Raw genomic sequence first — 18,485 nt, forward strand, 5'->3', positions numbered from 1 at the left:
CCCCTCGTGGGGTCTTCCCTCGTCAGTAGTCGGAAAATTGTTGGGGAGGATAAACGCGGGCTGAGGCGTCACGACGTTTTTCCTCGGTTTCATTCACCGGAATAGTTTATAATCGAGCGGAAATTGTATGGAATCAATTTTCATGAGTTAATCTACGTTGGGACGAAGATTCAAGGGTGAGCACTTTTTTTTTAGCGATTATTTCCGGGAAAAGGGAGATTTGGAGGTTAGATCACCGGGTGTTGGCTCAAACGTAACCGGGAAATAACGAGAAATAACTGAGGAAATTAGGGAGGCCTGCTTTTCTGCATTTTATTATTATGGTTTTGGAAATTGCCGTGGATTCTGCGATAATTGTTGCTAATTATCATTGAGAATTTGATATTACTTCGATGGAATATAGCAAGGAATTTTCGAAATTTGGGAGCTCACGACAAAATGGTCATCCGCCTTTTTTGAGAATATTTACACAAAAATTCACGAATTGTCAATGGAAAAAAATGTTATTTAATGAGGTGTTAATATTAAGAAAATAGATTTTCCATTGCTATAATTGTAAGCATTTAAATCTCAGAATTAACCAAAAAAATTAATTTGCATGATTAATTAGAAAAAAATTTCACAGCTTCAAGTTTTACAATGAGAGATTTGCTTTCTACTCATGACTTATGTGGGCTTATTTTTTAACACCACATTGTGTTCACTGCAATGCTCTTTTGATTTTTTTTTATATTTTTCAATTCATTTGATTCAAATAAAGCATTATCACAGGTCAATAAATCAATTCTCTTTCTCATGCCAACAATGATTAAATTTTCAATTAAAATGAATTTTCAATTAAGGGGAGACTAAAATAGGAAAAAAAACCTTAAAATATTATAAATATATTCTCGATTCTTTTAGAAATATTTTTCGGGCCATTTGACATGAACGGTGCAATTTTTTATTTTTTTGCCCTAATTATTCATTTTTAGACACATATAATCGATTTTCAACGTATGAGAAATCTCAATCCAACACGCAGAATCAAATAAACTTTATTTGACTCAAATAAATCGTTTATCTGATTCTAACAGGATTTATTCGATTCAAATAAAGTTTACTTACTCCAAATATCCCATTTTTCTGGGTGAATAGTCCGCGATTTCTAAAACTCATAGTAGTCTCCCCTCATGGGAGAATGGAGCATTGCAAAGCCTCCAACAGTACTCAACAAAATGCCAATGGCACATACCGCCACCGCACCATCAAATCACCAAAAAATCATAAAAATGACGAGAGCGCCAACCCCTTTTAGATGGACGACAACGACTCGACGACAGTCATAAAGATGCTCCAGGACCTGAAGTCCGAGAACTACCGCAGAAACAGCGGCGTCTCCCTGCGTCTCTCCAACGCAGGCCTATCAATGAGCGCCCTCCCCCCTCCCCCCGAGGACAAGCACCCGAGTTCCATCAGAAGGAGCGTCGACAAGTCCCCCCTGACTGAGGACTCGGCGACCCCTCTGAAGCGCCGAAGACTGGACTCGACCCTCTCCTCCACCTTCAACCTGTCCTCGATCTCGGATTCAGCCCCAGGTACGCCCTGGGAATGGCGCAGGTTGAAGGCAGAACTAGTCGCCCTCCGAACTCGGCTCTCCCACACGGAGGCCACTGTCACCCAGCTCCACAAAATCCGTCGAGAGATCGAGGAAGTCTTCGAGCGGGACAAGCACATGCTGGAGATGCAGGCAGAGCTGGACAAGCAGACGATAAAACAACTTGAATTGCGCCTCGAGTCCTCGAAGAAGAGCACGCAAGAGGCGCGAGAGTCTCAGGCTGCTGCGGAGTTGGAGCTCTTTCAAATAAAATCAAAACTGGAGCAGAAAATCCTGGCCCTGATGACGGAAAACGCCAGCCTGAAGGAGACCGCGATGTACTGCAACTCCGAGGACTCTCCAGCATCCCCAAAACTCCAGGAAGAGGACTCCGATGCCCAACTCAAGCTGGAAGCTGCTGAGGAAAGAATTCTGGAGCTGGAGGTCAAGCTGAAGGAGCACATGGTCTCCCATCAGGAGCTCGAGCTCCAGAACTTGGAGCTGCAGAACGCGAGAATGAAGATTGAGACGTTGGAGGCAGAAAGAGCCCTGTGGGAGGAGGGTAAGAGTCTTCTGTCGAGAGCAGCACGTGCCAACGAGCTCGAGAAGGAGATACAACTGGCGAAGGAGCAGATATCGATCCTCCGCGAAGCTGTCAAGGGGAAGCTCCTCCTGGAAGAGCAGATGGCCAACATGGAGAAGAGGCTGGAGCACACGGAGCGAGTGGAGTCGAAGCTGGCGATGATGGAGGTGAGATGTGAAGAGCTGTCCTCGAGGATTCAGGAGTACGAGGGAATTGGAATTGGGAAGACTCCAGGGGCTTTGAGGCAGGAGGTCCATCGTCTCCAGCAGTCTGAAGCTCTTCTGATGCTGGAGGAGGGGAGACTGCGGTGCCAGGCTGACGCCCTCCAGAGGGAGAACGATGGACTCCAGAGGAAGTACGAGGAGGCGAAGAAAATGGCGACAGACATGACGAGTTCCACTGAGAAGTTGAATAAGTTCATCATCAGACTTCAGAAGAAGATGCTGCTGGTGTCGAGGGAGAGAGACAGCTATCGACAGCAGTTGGATCTTTATGAGAAGGAGATGACGACTTTGGAGAGTAATAATGCCATTACTGAGAGAATTCCAGCGCTGGAGAGGGCTGTCGAGGGGTACAGGGATCTCGTGGAGAAACTGGAGGCTGATTTGGCCACTATTTCGGATCCTGAGAGTCTTCGGGCTAAGGATGAGTGCAAGAGACTGCGGGGGGAGGTGGAGAGGCTCAAGGGGGAGTTGGAGCATCGAGCTTTGAAGGGGGATTTCAATGTCAACTCGAGGATTCTGCATTTTAAGATGAATCCAGCTGCTATTGCTGGACAGCAAGCTGAGGAGAAGCAGAAGGCACTGCTTCAGGAGGTCGAGGAACTCAGGGCGAGGGTGCAGCATGGATTTGCTGGACAGAGTGGAGCAGTTATCACTACTTCGTCGTCGTTTCAGGCGCAGGAGATTGCGGAGTTGAAGCAGTCACATGAGATCAAGATTGCGAGATTGAAGGAGGCTTTCAAGGCCTCCTCGCAGGAGTACAGGCAGGCTTGCTATCAGCTGTTTGGCTGGAGGGTTGACAGGACCAAGGAGGGAAGGTACAAATTGTCGAGCCAGTATGCAGAGTCCCCTGATGATTTTTTGTTCTTCAATGTGGGGGAGGGCGTCGATTTGCTGGAGACTGAATTCTCGTCTACGCTTGGGCCACTTATTGAGAGACATCTTGTCAGGCAGCACAGTGTGCCTATGTTTTTGAATGCTGTGCAGATGGATCTGTTTTCGCAGCAGACTATTACTAATATTGTGGGGTGAATTATTGGGTTCATTGGGAAGTGATGGAGATAATTCAAGCGGTGAGATTCTGCAATGAAAAGCTGATTGAACCTCTTAATTCTGGCAGTGAGAGGAACAATAATTTGAAAAAAACGACTGGATTTGTATTTTCCTACAGTTCCATAGCTGAATATCAATATCTCCGGGGTTTTTTACTTGATAGGTTAATAATGTTAAAATAGAGATGCTTTCGGAGGTGAATTTATTAATTCGGAACAGATTATCTTGGGAGAATTCCGAAAAGTTGTGAGGTCAGGGGACTGCCAAGAAGTTTTTTTTGTGAACTGAAATATTCTACACAAAAAATTTCCCTCATTGGTAATTCATGTTATTTATTCTCTGAGTTATGCAACAAAAATGTCGTTTTGCCTGCGAATTTCGAGGAATTACTTTTTATAAATGGAAAAACTCGCGACGAATTTGTCTAGAGCTCTTCATTGCAGTGCTATTAGAAAAATAATCTGCAAAATTTAACCTTTTCATCTTTTATAATTTTATGAACTGTAATGATTGAGCCCAGACTGATGATGTATAAAATTCTCACCAATTTATTGACAATAGCTACGAGTTGTATAAAAATCGCTTAATCCTAGAAGCTTAGCATAATCAATCAATAATAAATAAGTTACATCCATAAAAAAAGATTTATAGTTCATATAATTTGTGCGCAGCAATAGCAAGGCGTCTATACCCAAGTCCGAGTGGATTGAGAGCTTGAATTGTCAATTCACTTCGCAAAAGTGCTATGAAAAAATTACTATAGTACTATTCGATCGAATAAAGTGTTCCGTGCTATTCTCATAGTTTGTTCTATCTTTGTTCTTATTCTCAACTCAAATTAATCAATTATGTTCATCAGTAGAAATCTTGCAATCCTCCATTAATGTCCTTGAATACCCTCAATAATAGTTTCATAATCCTTTTTTATATATGAAGTTATTTGATAGTCTCAAGTATAATAGAATATAATTCTTTGGTAATTCTCCAAGTATGGCAGTGCGTGAGAACGGATTACCAGCGAGGAGATGCTGTGGATTGGGAGGCTGCTGTCATCATTGAAGGAGGTCCACTAAAATAATAATTACAAATAAATTATGAATTAAAAACAATTCACCAGACAAAACAATAATTTAGACATTATATTGTGATTTCTTTCGACGTGGATACGTCTTTAATTTCACAGCTGTCGTTGCGACTAGAAATAAATTCCATAGAAATCCAATTCGTTCTAAAAATTGAAAGGACGCATATGAAATGAAAAAAATGAAGTCCTCTGGGTTTTCTATCAAATTCCCCTACACTGAGAGATAAACAAACACGTTGTCAAACAAGTCTTGTTTGGGCCAACAAAATCGCTAGTTGAAAATTGCCAAAAAAGAATTTGTTTGGTTCAAATTTGAAAGTCTCAAACATGAATAATTGTTCTGCTTTCGACAGCAACGAAATATTTGGCTCAAGAGGCGGATAATTCACACCCGACGGTGCCTTCCCAGGATGAAAATATCTCATCGAGGAAAATTTATCAACAAATATTTTATCTCCAAGTTACAAGATTGCTATCATATCATTATTGTTGTTTCATTTAAGGCTTCATTTCTTGTCTGCGATTATTAGACAGCCGAAACGAAAAACTACTATCGCTTTTTTCGCATGAAACAAAGATTTTTCGAGAGCAAAATACGTATGGGAGTATCGAATAACGAAGGAGTAGTGCTAGAAATGACATTTCTTGCAGCTACAGAGAATGCTATTTTCTTTTAACTACTAAATCCATTTTTGCGACAAAAATTTTTCATTCCCGCGCACTCTGCATGTTTGGCCCAAAAAATCATTTTCTTGGCCCAAGTAAGACTTGTTTGAGAATTTTGTCGTATTTCCCTGAAATTTTCTCGTGCGTGTTCTCCCTGGAAACAACTCACCTCCAAGCAATGAGCGGCGCCAGCCTCTCAGTGAGCCTCTGATAGTTCCTCTCGAGTTCCCTCTGATAGTCCCTCTGATCCGGCCCAATGAGGTTCTTATTCCTCCTGAGTGCGTCCAAGCACCTCTTCTGAAAGTCCTTGAAGCAAAGCCTCAGCTTGTGCTGCAGCTTCGTGGGCTGTGCATTCTGCTCCCTCAGCCCAGAGAGAAAAACCACCGCCACCTCGGCAGGCCCCTGATTCACAGTCGTTCCGATGCACCCCTGCAGCACCATCTGCAGGATTTTGGGATCGGGCGGCTCCTGCACAGTAGCCGCCGCCACCTCCGCCGTCTTCTTCTGAATGTCCTCAATGGCCACCTCAATCGGACTGAGAACAATCTGCTTCCTCGCCACAACCCTGATTCTCGTCTTCAGATACGGAAAATGCGTTGCCACTGTCAATATTGTTTTCCTCTTGCACTGTTCCCTCAATTCGCCATGTGCCTTCCCCCCGGGAGTGAAGGGCGTGGCATAAACGAACCTCTTGATGTTAAAATTCCTGTGAAACACAGTTGGTCGATGTCTCAGCTCATGGGGTTCGAAGTAGGGCTCGACATACGTGATCTGCACGTACGCCTTGTCCCCCTCGAGTTTGCTGATGTCCACGGGATTAGAATCCTTGATAATCACGATATTCTCCACTCCAAATCGTTCGGCATAAAAATTCTCCAGCCTGGAGAAGATTTCCGGTAATTTCGTGAGGGTTGGCTCCTTGTAAACAAACTCCTCCCCAGCGAGATCTCCGAAGCGTGCCCCGTAGAATCCCACCCTGAAGTAAGTACCGAAGACTCGTTTCCCAGAGAGCTGCTCCACCCTCGTGTACGCCTCGTGCAGCTTTCCGTGGATATTCGCCAGTTTCTTGTAATCGTGTGCTGACTCTGCGATGGGTAGAAGTACCCTGTAGACGTCTGGTATGGCCTCGTACATGCCAGCAGCGTGAAAGGAGGAGGCTGCGTGCTCGAGGAGGCCAGCGAGTCCACTCTCCGAGAAATCAGGGCCCAGACAGAGCCCCTCTTCTCTTCTGGCGAGGACGTCGTCCCCAACAGCGCTCTCCTCGAGAGCATTCGGAGTCACTGGGGCCAGTGCAACAGCCCCCACGGGTCTGCCACCACCACCAGGCTCCAGCAAGTGAAGGTACTCGGCAACGAGGGCTGCTGAATGCACCAGGCACATTGCGGCCTCGGTGTGGTTCTTCCTCTCCATGTGCTGCTGGGCCATATTTGCAAGCCAAGTCAGCCGCAAGTCTGGAGAGCCCTGATATCCCTTCGCAATCCTGTTCGCAGGAATGCAACATTGTTAAATTATCATTTTTTTACTTTCGTCAGGAATTATTTCCTACCAATTTTGTTCTTCATCTCCATGTTCATAAATTTTCAATTAGGGATCGAGGGAACATTTGGAAAAGTAATATAACAACGTTTGTTAATTTGGTGTAGATGCGACGTTTCGCTAAATATTTTAGCGAAACGTATTTCCTACCGTCATTTGTGGGGACACATCGTCTGTCTTGGTGAAAACTCATCATGATTTTTGGGTTCAGTCATTTTTTTCGTTAATTTCTGTCATTTAATTTCAAGGATTTTTTCATAAATTGGAAGGGGAATGGTGGGGTCAAATTGAGCTATTCACGTACTCAATAAATCCAGTAGCGAAGTGGTAAAACGGTTTAAGTCGACTTATCTCCCAGTTAAGCTTTTGAGGAATATTTCCGAATCTATGAGAGATAGCGAAATTTTCGTAATTACATTTTGTTGTAGCTCTCAATCGGCTTTACAAAAAATGTTATAATAAAAATTTTGCTATCTCCCTTAGATACCGAGATATTCATGGAAAACTGGTCAATAGTCAAAATTGACTTGTACCGTTTTACCACTTCGCTACTGAATTAAAAATCTGAATGCAAACGTGATGCAATTTATTTTAATTTAGATGTTTAAAAAATTAACTGAAAAATCGTGGAAACTTGCTTGTATTATTTCTCATGAATTTTACGAAAATTTGCAATCAAATTTGCAATAATACTCATTTTTTCAGTGAATTAAATAGTCTGTGGCCTAGTCCCAGAGACTGTGAAATAGATATTGAACGTTCGAATTCATCAAAATAATACTTTGTAGAAAGAAAAATCGAATGCTCTATCTAGACAAAAATTGATCGTCTAAATTTGTTCTCGTCATTTTTGTAACCCGAGATTTTGTGACGTTTTCCATCGCACACTTACCTGTACATGAGGTCCAGCAGCATCTCAGGATCCTCCTGGAACTCCTTCATCTTAACAGTATCCGAAAGAATCATATGAAGATTGAACAGAAGATCCTTGACTTGCTCAGGAAAGCTGGTGTCAGCGAGTTCACTGTCCCTCTCTGCATAAACGAGAACGGTCTTCAGGGCTCTGCGAAGTGCCCCCTCACTGGGAGCCCTCCCCCTCCCAACCAAAGCCGACAGGGACGTCGTCACCTGCATCTTGACCCTAGCAAAGTTATTTCCAATCTCGAAATTCTGTCTCATGAGGAGGTAGAGGCTGGCAGCAGCGTGACTCCTGATGGCACTCAACGGAGAGCTGCACCTGGTCAACAGTGTGAGACACAAATCCCCACATCTCTCGCTCTCCTCATCGAAGAGGGCACTGTGATACTTGAAGACCAGTGCCCTTTGAGTATTGAACATGTGCTGGAGGACAGAGGTGCTCTGATTCCTGGCTAGAGCCCTGAGTAGTACCTTGAGAACAGCACCCACCACTGCCCCCCCACCACAATCAGCTTGCACAACGCACTCGAGACTGTCTAGAACGACGAGGGAGGCCTCAGCAGCGAGTGCCCCCTCAATATGGGCGTCTTGCTCCACAGCTCGTCCCTCAGGCTGTTCATTGCCCCTGTAAGGCATCTGATCCTTCCTCCACCTCAATTTATCCCCAGTTATTCTCTCCTTCCTTCTCAGCATCATCTCACTCCTGGCACTTCCCTGCCCCAGGATGACATCCTCGAGTCGTGACCTGATGTCACTGGTGGCTGTCGCCTGCTGGGGGAGCCTCTTCAGTGCTTTCTTTCCTTTGTACTCGAAGGCAGCTGTTGCGATGCTGAGGACCTGCAGAAAATTGAGGACTCGTCGAGCACTCAGCTCCGAGCACCACTGGGCAAGAGCCGATTTCTCGAGACCCTTCAGCACCCACAGGAAGCACATGAGGAGGTGCCTTGTGGCTTCTGAGCTCAGAGACACTCGACACTGGGCCCCAACGTCAGCAGAGCCCCCACCAGCGATGGCAAGAGCCACTGACTGAGTGATGGACCCTGACTCATCAGTATAAACACTCTTGTCCTTCGAGTCCCAGTGGTACAACTGGGGCAGAGCATCCATGAGGATGTTTAATAACGGCAGATAGAGGGCAGCCACCCTGGCCTTGGCCGCTGGATCCGAATACCTGGGGTCACCATCGTGGAGATTCATCAGGTGCCTCACCGACCCAATGGCCTTATTCTGGAGCATTGGATTGGGGATCTCCAGGGTGTTCGCCAGATCCGAGAGGACCAGTCCCACCAGAAAGTGCTGTTGACGAAATTCTTGGCTCAATTCTGAGAACCTCGCTCGCTCACCTGGGACTAATGTTGAGATTAGACTGCCTGAACTGCCTGTGGAGGGACTGGGGGAGGCTGGGGCTGATCCTGATGTGTAGCCAGTGCCGAAGGGGAGGTTGAGGGCCACGTAGTGCTCGTGGGAGCAGATTGTGCGAACCAGATCGAGTTTCAAGGAGAAGAGGGCTGCTGAGTCTGGCACGTGCATCGAGGCGTCCGTCAAGGAGCAACAGGTGGCCCTGATCAGGGAGAGGATGAATCCTCGGTCCATCGTGGAGAGGAGGTCCGAGAGGAAGTTGCCGATGCTGGAGATGAGGTTTGAGGAGACTCGGGGGTCTTTTCCACAGCGATTTATCACTTCTGAGGTCAACGCTGCTGTCAGGGTGGCCACGTCGTCTGAGAATTGGGGGGAGTATCTGCTCTTTCGGGGGGCCTCGAGGCTTCCCACCTCAGCGAGGTGAATCACCATGGAACGAACGATTAGCTCGAGGAAGAACCAGGAGTGGATCACAGCCAGCTCTCGGGCTTGGCCTGTGGAGACTACCCAGTGCAGGGCCAGCTCCTCGTGCAGGAGACGTCTGGCGATGTGACTGTTTATGGAGGGGGATTCCTGGCGCATCGAGGCCGTTCGGTCGAGGCCACGGGCGTGAATCTCCATCTCCAGGTCTTCCACTGGCAAGTCTGGATTGCTCTGGGCGCGGATTACGGAGGGGCCCTGCGACATTCGGGGGATTGAACACTGGAAGGCTGTGTAGGTGGCCAGCAGGGCGTGACGACCGTGAGCGTCCACCTGTCCGTCAGGCATGTTTGTGATGTTTCTGACGAGCAGGCCAATTGCTTCGAAGACAGTGGCAGCAACGTTCAACGGCTGCGAGGGGAGAGTGGGTGGGTGCACCAGCAGCGAAATGAGCTGATCAAATATTTGGGGAAAGCAACGAACAAGGGCAGCACTGGCTGCTTTGGATAATTCTAGCAGCGCTGACTTCAATTCAGACTCCATACCAGCCTCACCAATTCTCGGTGGCACCTGGCCCGTCTCCAGGCTCCCACACAGAGACAAGAACTTGTCGATGTATTTGTCCTGCGGGTGAACGCTGGAGATGGGCTCCAGGATGACGCTGAAGACTCCTCGATGAGCGTCCACCCATCTGGTGCCAGGTAGTTGCACGTCAGGGGCTATGTACGAGTAGTTTGAGGGGGGTGGGTCCAGCATTGCTGGGAGGCTGAACTCCCCAGACTGGAGGTGGCCATCTCTGACGAGGGGCAGCCAGGTGTAGGCCACTGGGGTCTCCACGTTGGGCTGCTCTGCCTTTTTCTGGCATGATATGTGGTAGAAGGTGAATAATAAGTGATGCCTGGCACTGAGATCTGCTGGCAGTCTGATCTTCACTTCGTCGTAGAAGCTTGGGTTCTTATTGTGGTAGGAAACTGAAGTGAAAGCTTCGTGTGTCATCTCAGGGCACGATGATCTGCCAAAAATGGCTGTCAATGCGTCTGACTCCTGCTCACCCCCCATCAGTTGAATCCTCACTGCGATGTTCCTTGCTGAACCCGTTCTAGAACTGAAGTTCACCTCCTTCGGGTAAACGTAGAGAAGATTTCTGTACAGCAAGTCTGGACAGACAATATCCGCTGGGAACTCCAGAATCTCCTTGATCGGTCTGTTCTTCTCGTCGGGGTAGGGGGACAGTCTCCTCAGGTCAGGATCCAAGCACCTGGGAAGATCGTCGGGTCTGGGGCTCAAGTCAAGCTTTAAAATGCCTGGAAGACACTTCAGTCGTTTCAGGTTGGAGCCGGGTCTCCTCAGCTCCACCAGGAGCTTGTAGAGGTCCTCATCCCTCAGTCGCTCGCTCTCGTGCTTGAAGAAACTGGAGACTGTGAGGGTTATTGGACGAAAACTGTCGAGGCAGTTGGCGAAGTCGTCGGGTGACCAGCTCCTTCGTTTGTCGGAACTTCGCCGCTCTAGGGAGCCTCTCCTCGTGGGTGGCTCCACCTGTTGCCATGCAAATAGTCTTCAATTTTCGGATGAAACTCAACTATTAATTAGTTTTCTTCGTTGTCTTTCGTTAATAGAGAATGTAAACTTGAAGGGATATGCAGTTTTATTTAGAAGGTATTTAGTTTCTAAGAAAGACTCTATTCAACTCGAATAAATATTCTTTAGACCTCCTTACTCAATTTTGTGATGAACATAGGTTGGGAAAATCTATGTATCACGAACCTTCGTAATCTTCCTTTTAATCCATTTTCCTCTTTTCACCCTCTTTTACCCCACATTTTTCTACAATACTCTTTTCAATTCGTACCAAAAAAACCTCTATTCAGCCATCAAAATCTTGTCCAGCAGAAATCTAAAGGAAGAATTATTCTTCATTCAAGTTTTCAAATAAAATCAGTGTCTGTGTTCAAGAAATTATCAATTAACAATGTAATAAAAAAAAGTGATAAAAATAAAATGAATGTTCAAACATTCTGAATGAAAAATACGAGCAAGACATTCAAATAAATCCAAATCAGTATATCAAGTTTCTGAATGAATAACATTCCTTCATATCACTCATTACAATTCAACAAATTTTGTGATGCAACCCTACCTTCTTTCTCCACTGCTCCAACCCCCCGGATTTTCTGTCGAGTGATCCAGCACTCCCAGTGCTGTCAGTGTCCCCCCCACCTCCAATGACCCCAGAGAGGTGGATTGCAGTCCAGGCCAGGGGCATCCTGTACCTCCCCAGACGTTCGCAGGCGGCCAGGGCAGCTGCCTTCACCTTGTCCCTGTTCTTGTCGTCGCGCAGATAAGGCTCCGCACACTCTGAGATGTCACCCTGGAGGACCTTCTCCAGTCTCACCACCAGAAACAAATCTGGACTGGGTTTACTGATGCTCAAGACACAGCTTCTGGCCAATGTGCTGGCGTCGCTGTACGCAATGTGCCCCCCCAGCATTCTCTTCAGGCTGTCGGAGTTCATGTCGACGTAAAAATTTTCGGAAACTTTTTTCCTCTCCCTCGCGTCGTAGAGGGCCAGACAAGCGAAGATGGGCTCAACCTCGAGTTCAAGCTTCAGCTGGAGGCACTTCACCAGGACTCGGTGGGAGAAGGGCTCCGAGGGCTCGACAGCTGCTGTTATCTCCTGCCATTCGTCGTCGGGGGACGTTGGGAGGGCGTAGAGGGGGAAGACTGCCTCCTGACGGTCCTCGCAGCGTTTCTGCTCGTTCACCTGGTCGACTGTCTCTGGGCAGACCCGATCGAGGATCCCAGGGAGCAGAGGGTCGTGCTGGGAGTGACGCAGGTCCAGGCTCGCCCAGGAGCCTCGAGGGGTCTCGGTGCACGAGAGGTCCTCCTCCTCTGGGGAACCTGAGCCAGTGTCCTCCTGGTCGACCTCGAAGTCTTGGCGAGGGGTGTCTTGGAGGAGGCGTTCGCGGGCAATTGGGGAGATTCGCCCTTTGTATTTACGGTGGACTACCAGCCAGTCGGAGGTGAACGTGTCGATACATCTGCAGAGGAATGGGTAATCGACTGTTTTTATTTTCCGTTATTTTTCGAAATTCATCTCATTTTTTCAACTTCCAGTGAATATTCCATAAATAAAACGAAAATTTTACTGATTATTTCACGTTACAATAATATTACTCGTGTATAATCATGTGATCAGTTATTTTTTCTATTGATCGACATTTAAGAAATAAAAAAAAACCCAGTCGTTCGGAAATTACGGCTTTCGGCTGCATTCAACTATTTCTTAATTTAATTATTCCATAGATCGGCATCAATCCGTATTTTTAGTAATATTATGAGATGTTGCGCCTTATAGTAAATTAGATTTAGTTATTTTAATTGAAATTTGAAGATTAATATCATAATTTGTGTTTCTTAATTATTCCCCAAAAAAATTGGTGAGTGATATTAACAATTGACTCATTCCAAATTTAACTGTAATTCAAAATTTCGATTATGCCGATGTCTGAATTACTCTTTGTTTTGTCATTTTCACTTCAAATAATTTTTTTCTCCTAATTAAAATATCCTTGAAGGTATGAAAGCCATCATATCCCCATTTAGGTGATTCTTTTATTTTAAATCCTACCACGTCCAGCAATTGGCTTGTTCACCCTATTCGTTAAACGCGAAATTTACAATTTTTCGTGTCAGCATAACTAATTTTGGTCTGAGGACTTCGAATATACTATTTTTATATTCTTCCCAATGATCTGTCGTTGCAAAATAAAACATTTTGAAACGAATATTCAGGGAAAAGTGACAAATTTAACGTTTGGGCAATGGTGAAATCAATGAATCATTGAATTCAATTTGAATACATCCTCATAGAAATTCCATTCGGAGGCAAATTGCTATTGTTAATTTATTAACAAAAATATATTAATTATGTTGTGACGAGAGCAACTTCCCAGTCGTTTCATCGTTTACTCCATTGAAATCATGAAAATAACATGAAATAACCAGAATTATGAATTAAATTATTATCCATTCGCCGAATAAACTGTTTTAAATATCCAAAATGGACAATCCATTCATTCTAAATGAGTCGTCGATTAGAATATTAAATAGAGTTTATTTTATTCAAATATTCAATAGAGTATTCCTCTGGCATGTCCCAGGTCTTGATAGATCTTTCGATCCATTAATTCACTCACTAATTACCTTCGAACGTAAGGAGACACTGTGTCAAGCGATTCAAAAGGAATCACCGGCTCCTCAGTCCTGATTTTCCTCTTAATCACTCTCAGCTCGACATCCCCAGGGGGAAAATCCAGGATTGGTCGCAGCGGATCCCTGTCCAGGATGGTCTGATGCTGATTGAGAAAATCCTCGTAGTCCAGTGGCTCCAGCACCTCGCAGAGGGACATTGTCGAGGAAAAACCCGAAACACTGCTCCCACTCTTCGACAAATCTCTGGAGTACGAGGTGGAGCTCGCGATCTGTCGTCTCACGTCTGCTGCATGCTGCTTGCTCAACTTGTGAGCAAAGGCTCGTTGGACTGACGACATCTTTGGAATGTGACGTGCGTCTTCTGCAGAATTATCAATTGTTGAATCACTTCGTCGATTGTTGGGCACAATGGAGGCGATTGTGGAATGAATTATTCATTGTTTGACAGGACAGATGAGGTTAGATGTCCTCGAAGAGGGCCTCGATGCGGTATTTCGCTGGATGTGGGGACTTCTTGGGAAAGGACTCACCTCAGAGTGGCACAGCTCTATGGAAACTTCATTCCAGAATTGCAAATTTGGGGAAAGCAGTTATTTATTCATTTTATAATGCGAGAAACATACTCTCTCTTCTGATTTTCATAAACGTGGAGAGGGGACTGACGGGACTGACTTCATGAATTTTTCGCGCGACGTCTGGGGGACGGAAGCAGCACTACTTTCAAAAAAAGTAAAAAGTAAATGCTAATACCTCAGTTGAAAAATCAAACTGACGGGTCATATGGAACTCATTGAGAAATTCAGTATATTCGATGATCTATGAGTTTATTCCAATGATTAAAGCGACGAACGAATTTTTTATAATTGCTTCCTTTCTTCGTCTCTCTGATTTGTAATTTATTAAAAAAACAACAGTTCTGAAGACAGTAAAAAAGACAGTTTTATAATGAATCAATAACTCTTTAATAAAAATCGTTACAATGGTTTTTGTTATTTACAAATGTTCATTCAGTACAATTCACCGTTTCTTCTTCTTCATAGTTTTGGTTTCTTTCATTTGGCCACACGAATAATTGTGGTAATACAGTAGCCACGAGTACAAGACCCCAATAGCGCAGTAAACAGAAGTTCCAGCGAGAGGTAAGAACGGTAATTTTTCGCCGAAGACAATTCTATGGATGAGAGTTTCGTAGAGAGTCACCAACGGGAGAACTGCGACATACAGCCACTCGTGGATTTTCAGTAATGAAGTCCTGTGTAATTTTGGGAGACAGACGCACGAGGCTGCGGAATAGGTCAACAGCATTGTGATTTTGAGGATTGTGAGGTTTTTAGGGAAGAGTAAAGGTAGAATCGAGGTATGACCTGCGGCGCTGAGGATCATGAACACTCGGGCATTGAAAGAGTCGAGTGTAGCTAGAACACTGCAGAACAAACGAGATTAAACACATTGATTCACGTACGAAAAAGTTTTACTTACCACAGTGGCACAATGGCAGTTAAAATGGCTTTTTCATGGACATGCCAACCGAAGATGAATGAACTGAGGCCACATAAGACGAGACATTCGACAAAATCACGTGGCTTGAGCAGGTTTTGTTTCCTTTTGAAGAGAATAATGAGAGCTGGCTGTAAACGAATAAAATTGGTCTATGAAATTCTCCATTGCAAAGGTTTCTCGATAATTTTTCGTGATATTTGTGACTGATATAATAGAATTTCGTCTTTCGATACAACTTTTTCTATCGATACATTTTCAACAGGAGAAATTCAGAAAAAGTCAAACAAAAAAATTTAGAAAATTTGAGAAAAATCGAATTCTATTGATTATTATTCCTTATCAGACAAAAAATAATAGGAAATTCCATAGAATTTGCTATCAAATTCGTCAGATTTTTCTATTCAATTTTTTTCGTACGTGTATACTTACCAGAATAGCTAAGAATGTCGCGATGAACGCGACAAGTGGCGTTGGAGTAGGTAAAACACTCAATTCCCCTTCCTGGACTAGTCCACCAGTCATGGCAGCAGTTTTGGTCGTCGTCGGCAAGCCCAGTCGTTTCCAAACGAGTGATAACATCTTATCAGCCCCTATATAGAGAGCCCAGGCATTAGGAGCCCAGTAGGCATGCACCAGGCCCCTTTTGAAGGGGAATAACCTCGATAACACCTGTACAAAGCAACCGTTCATCATTGAACTAAAAATTTCGTGCAAAACTTGAGGAATTAGGACATCAATATTCACCTCCGGCAGTTGAGTCATGAATGGTCCGAAAGATACAGCTAGAACAGTGAGAACTATCCCTCCAAGCTGAATCAATCGAAGGAAGAAATGGCCAGACCTTAAACAGTACCACTTCAGCAACCAAACGATGAATGGAGGTGCCACGTACAGATAGAGATGCTTCAGGTTTAACAATACTGCAAATGCACCTGCACCCACTAGAGTACTCATCTACAAATTGAAATTCGAGATTAATTTCTTTACAAAATCCTAAAGTTAATCTATGCATTCGTCACAATTCCTTAATTTGAATAAAATGAACGATTCATTCTATACAAATGAAGGATTGTTCAATGTTAATAAATTCGTTCTCTTCGTTGTCTAAACTTGAGGAACAGTCCGTTTACTTCAAGACTTATCCACTTCATTTGATTAAGAATGCGAACAAAAATGAGTTTAAGTTTAGATGAAATGGCTCGTAATAAGCCGTTCATACCTGATCTTGTTTAGATACATTGGCAATTGCGATCAGTAAAATTCCCAGGAGAAAGCCATTATACTGAAAGTGAATATGATCCACTACCAATAATCCCATATTACACAGAGTTAAGAATGAGAATGCAGCGAAACTGTTGAAGGAAGTGGAATAAACCTTTCCCATTCTGCAATACGAAAATTCAGTTCAGTTTATTCAATTCAATTTTATTTTTTTTTCATTTAAGCAATTCAATTCAATTAATTTAAATTCATAAATGGGTTATGTTATTCTCCCCACTTACTCTCGTACTCCATACACCAGAGCCAAATCCGAAATCATCACCGTTGCCCTCTGGAACAGGACTGTCCTCCCAGATGCATAATTCAAATTATCCACCTTTAGCATCTCCGGATCCACAAGCTTCCCGAATTGACTCAACAGCCACTCGAACCAGGCGAACAGAGGTGGATAATCTAACGTCCATTCTGACTCTGAGTTGGTGTACCACTCGTTAATTGGGAGACTATGAGTTATTGCTAGCCAATTTCTGTGGACTTCGAAATCCGTTGAATGACTAAAATCATAAAGCATTGTGCTGTCCTATTGAGGATGTTTATCCTGAATCGTAAGCACGCAGAAAATTTTCAACCTTCCGACCCGAAGGAAGAAATGTTATTATTATAATTGTAATTATTTTGATTATTGCAATGACCCGGAAAATCGAATGTGGAAACTTCATGATTTATCAGTGGAAATTTTCAGGAATTGGCATTAGATGTTGGGTTTATAGGTAATTTTATAAAAAAATTCATTCGCATCTGGAGACTACAATAATGAAGTGGTGTTATGAGGTAGGTCAACCCCACATCAACAACATAAATGAACATGAGTGTCATTTATGAACCACAAACAATAAACTGTAAATAATCCTGTGATGAATTACACGTACGAAGAAATTAAATAGAAAAACCTAGCCCATTGTGTTAAACTTTCTATTAGTTTTTGGTCGATTCTATTGAAATGCGTAGAAAAAGGCAATAGAATTCGATTTTTCTATACAGATTATTTTATTGAGATATTTTCTATAGAATTTTCTGGGCTGAAAATTTCCAAGTGTTTTTCAGTCCACTTTTCTTTTCTTTTCTTCAACAAAATTAAACAAATGAACTTGGAAAATTTGGGCAGAGGAACACCTGCAGAAAATATCTCAACAGAATAAGTTGTACAGAAAAATTGAATTCTATTGACATTTTCTCTGAATATTTTCTACTGAGCATTTCAATAGAATCGGCCAAAAACTAGTAGAGTTCAATAGAAATCCTATAGAATTGTGTAGTGAATTCACTAGGTTTTTCTATTAAATTTTTTCATACGTGTATTCATGCGATTTTTTAATAATAAAATTATGCATTAGAAATTTGTAATATTTGGTTTTAAAATTCCGGTATACTTTCCACTCTCAAATGACACATCTTGTAACAAATATAAAAGACAAAACTCACGTACTACGTGGGCACTAAGAGCACCTTGATGGAGGAAACAAGAGCAAATGTTTGGAGCAGCAATTTGTCCCTCGACCACTGGGTATTGGCCTCTCGGCAGACCTTCTGGCTCTCCTTCATGTGCGATTCTTGTTTATGTGCACGTGGTGACATTATTACTATTAATTACAAAGTGACGTGGAGAGTGCCGGTATTGTTTACGTCTCCCCGGAGCGACACCCCGAGGTTAAGAATTCCATCGGTATTGAAGGAAACTGGATTGTCTCGAATCATTTCGAGAACGCAATTTCGAAAAATTTCTTCCCACTTCGAATGTCTCGGGAATTAGAATTTCGACGAAAATATGCGTCAGAAAAGTTTTTTTCATCACGCTGTGACGAAAAGTGAACTTTTAGGCACGCGGAGCGACACCCCGAGGTTAAGAATTCCATCGCTATTGAAGGAAACTGGATTGTCTCGAATCATTTCGAGAACGCAATTTCGAAAAATTTCTTCCCACTTCGAATGTCTCGGGAATTAGAATTTCNTTCCCTAGTTTATTCACAAAGAATACATCCCCATAAAGCCAAGAATTAGGTGTCGGCTAGGGAATTTGCCATTTCTCGCAGACGTTTCTTCGAAATTTTTCCTGAGATTACGCAAGGCATTGTTTCT

General features: G+C 43.8%; 3 protein-coding genes across 3 annotated transcripts; 1 reads left to right on the forward strand and 2 right to left on the reverse strand.

The window, feature by feature from the left end:
• Positions 1 to 38: 38 nt before the first annotated feature.
• LOC107042636 (mitotic spindle assembly checkpoint protein MAD1) lies at positions 39 to 4,507 on the forward strand. Its single transcript, XM_015263767.2, has 2 exons — positions 39 to 176; positions 1,298 to 4,507. Exon 2 carries the CDS (start codon positions 1,298 to 1,300, stop codon positions 3,410 to 3,412), a length of 2,115 nt encoding a protein of 704 aa, XP_015119253.1. The 5' UTR covers positions 39 to 176; the 3' UTR covers positions 3,413 to 4,507.
• LOC107042635 (dedicator of cytokinesis protein 7) lies at positions 3,964 to 14,281 on the reverse strand. The gene is made up of 6 exons (XM_015263766.1): positions 14,159 to 14,281; positions 13,620 to 13,989; positions 11,554 to 12,454; positions 7,612 to 10,952; positions 5,353 to 6,663; positions 3,964 to 4,502 (listed from the first exon to the last, which is right to left on the reverse strand). The coding sequence occupies exons 2-6, from the start codon at positions 13,964 to 13,966 to the stop codon at positions 4,445 to 4,447; spliced, it is 5,958 nt and encodes a 1,985-aa protein (XP_015119252.1). The 5' UTR covers positions 13,967 to 13,989; positions 14,159 to 14,281; the 3' UTR covers positions 3,964 to 4,444.
• A 314-nt stretch (positions 14,282 to 14,595) lies between these two features.
• LOC107042593 (probable dolichyl pyrophosphate Glc1Man9GlcNAc2 alpha-1,3-glucosyltransferase) lies at positions 14,596 to 18,190 on the reverse strand. The gene is made up of 7 exons (XM_015263692.1): positions 17,836 to 18,190; positions 16,631 to 16,903; positions 16,348 to 16,513; positions 15,873 to 16,082; positions 15,558 to 15,797; positions 15,108 to 15,256; positions 14,596 to 15,051 (listed from the first exon to the last, which is right to left on the reverse strand). The coding sequence occupies exons 1-7, from the start codon at positions 17,982 to 17,984 to the stop codon at positions 14,646 to 14,648; spliced, it is 1,593 nt and encodes a 530-aa protein (XP_015119178.1). The 5' UTR covers positions 17,985 to 18,190; the 3' UTR covers positions 14,596 to 14,645.
• Between the last annotated feature and the right edge of the window lie 295 nt (positions 18,191 to 18,485).

Source organism: Diachasma alloeum, unplaced genomic scaffold (assembly GCF_001412515.2).
Source record: "Diachasma alloeum isolate Michigan unplaced genomic scaffold, Dall2.0 Dall_scaffold_00494, whole genome shotgun sequence".
NCBI lineage: Eukaryota > Metazoa > Arthropoda > Insecta > Hymenoptera > Braconidae > Diachasma > Diachasma alloeum.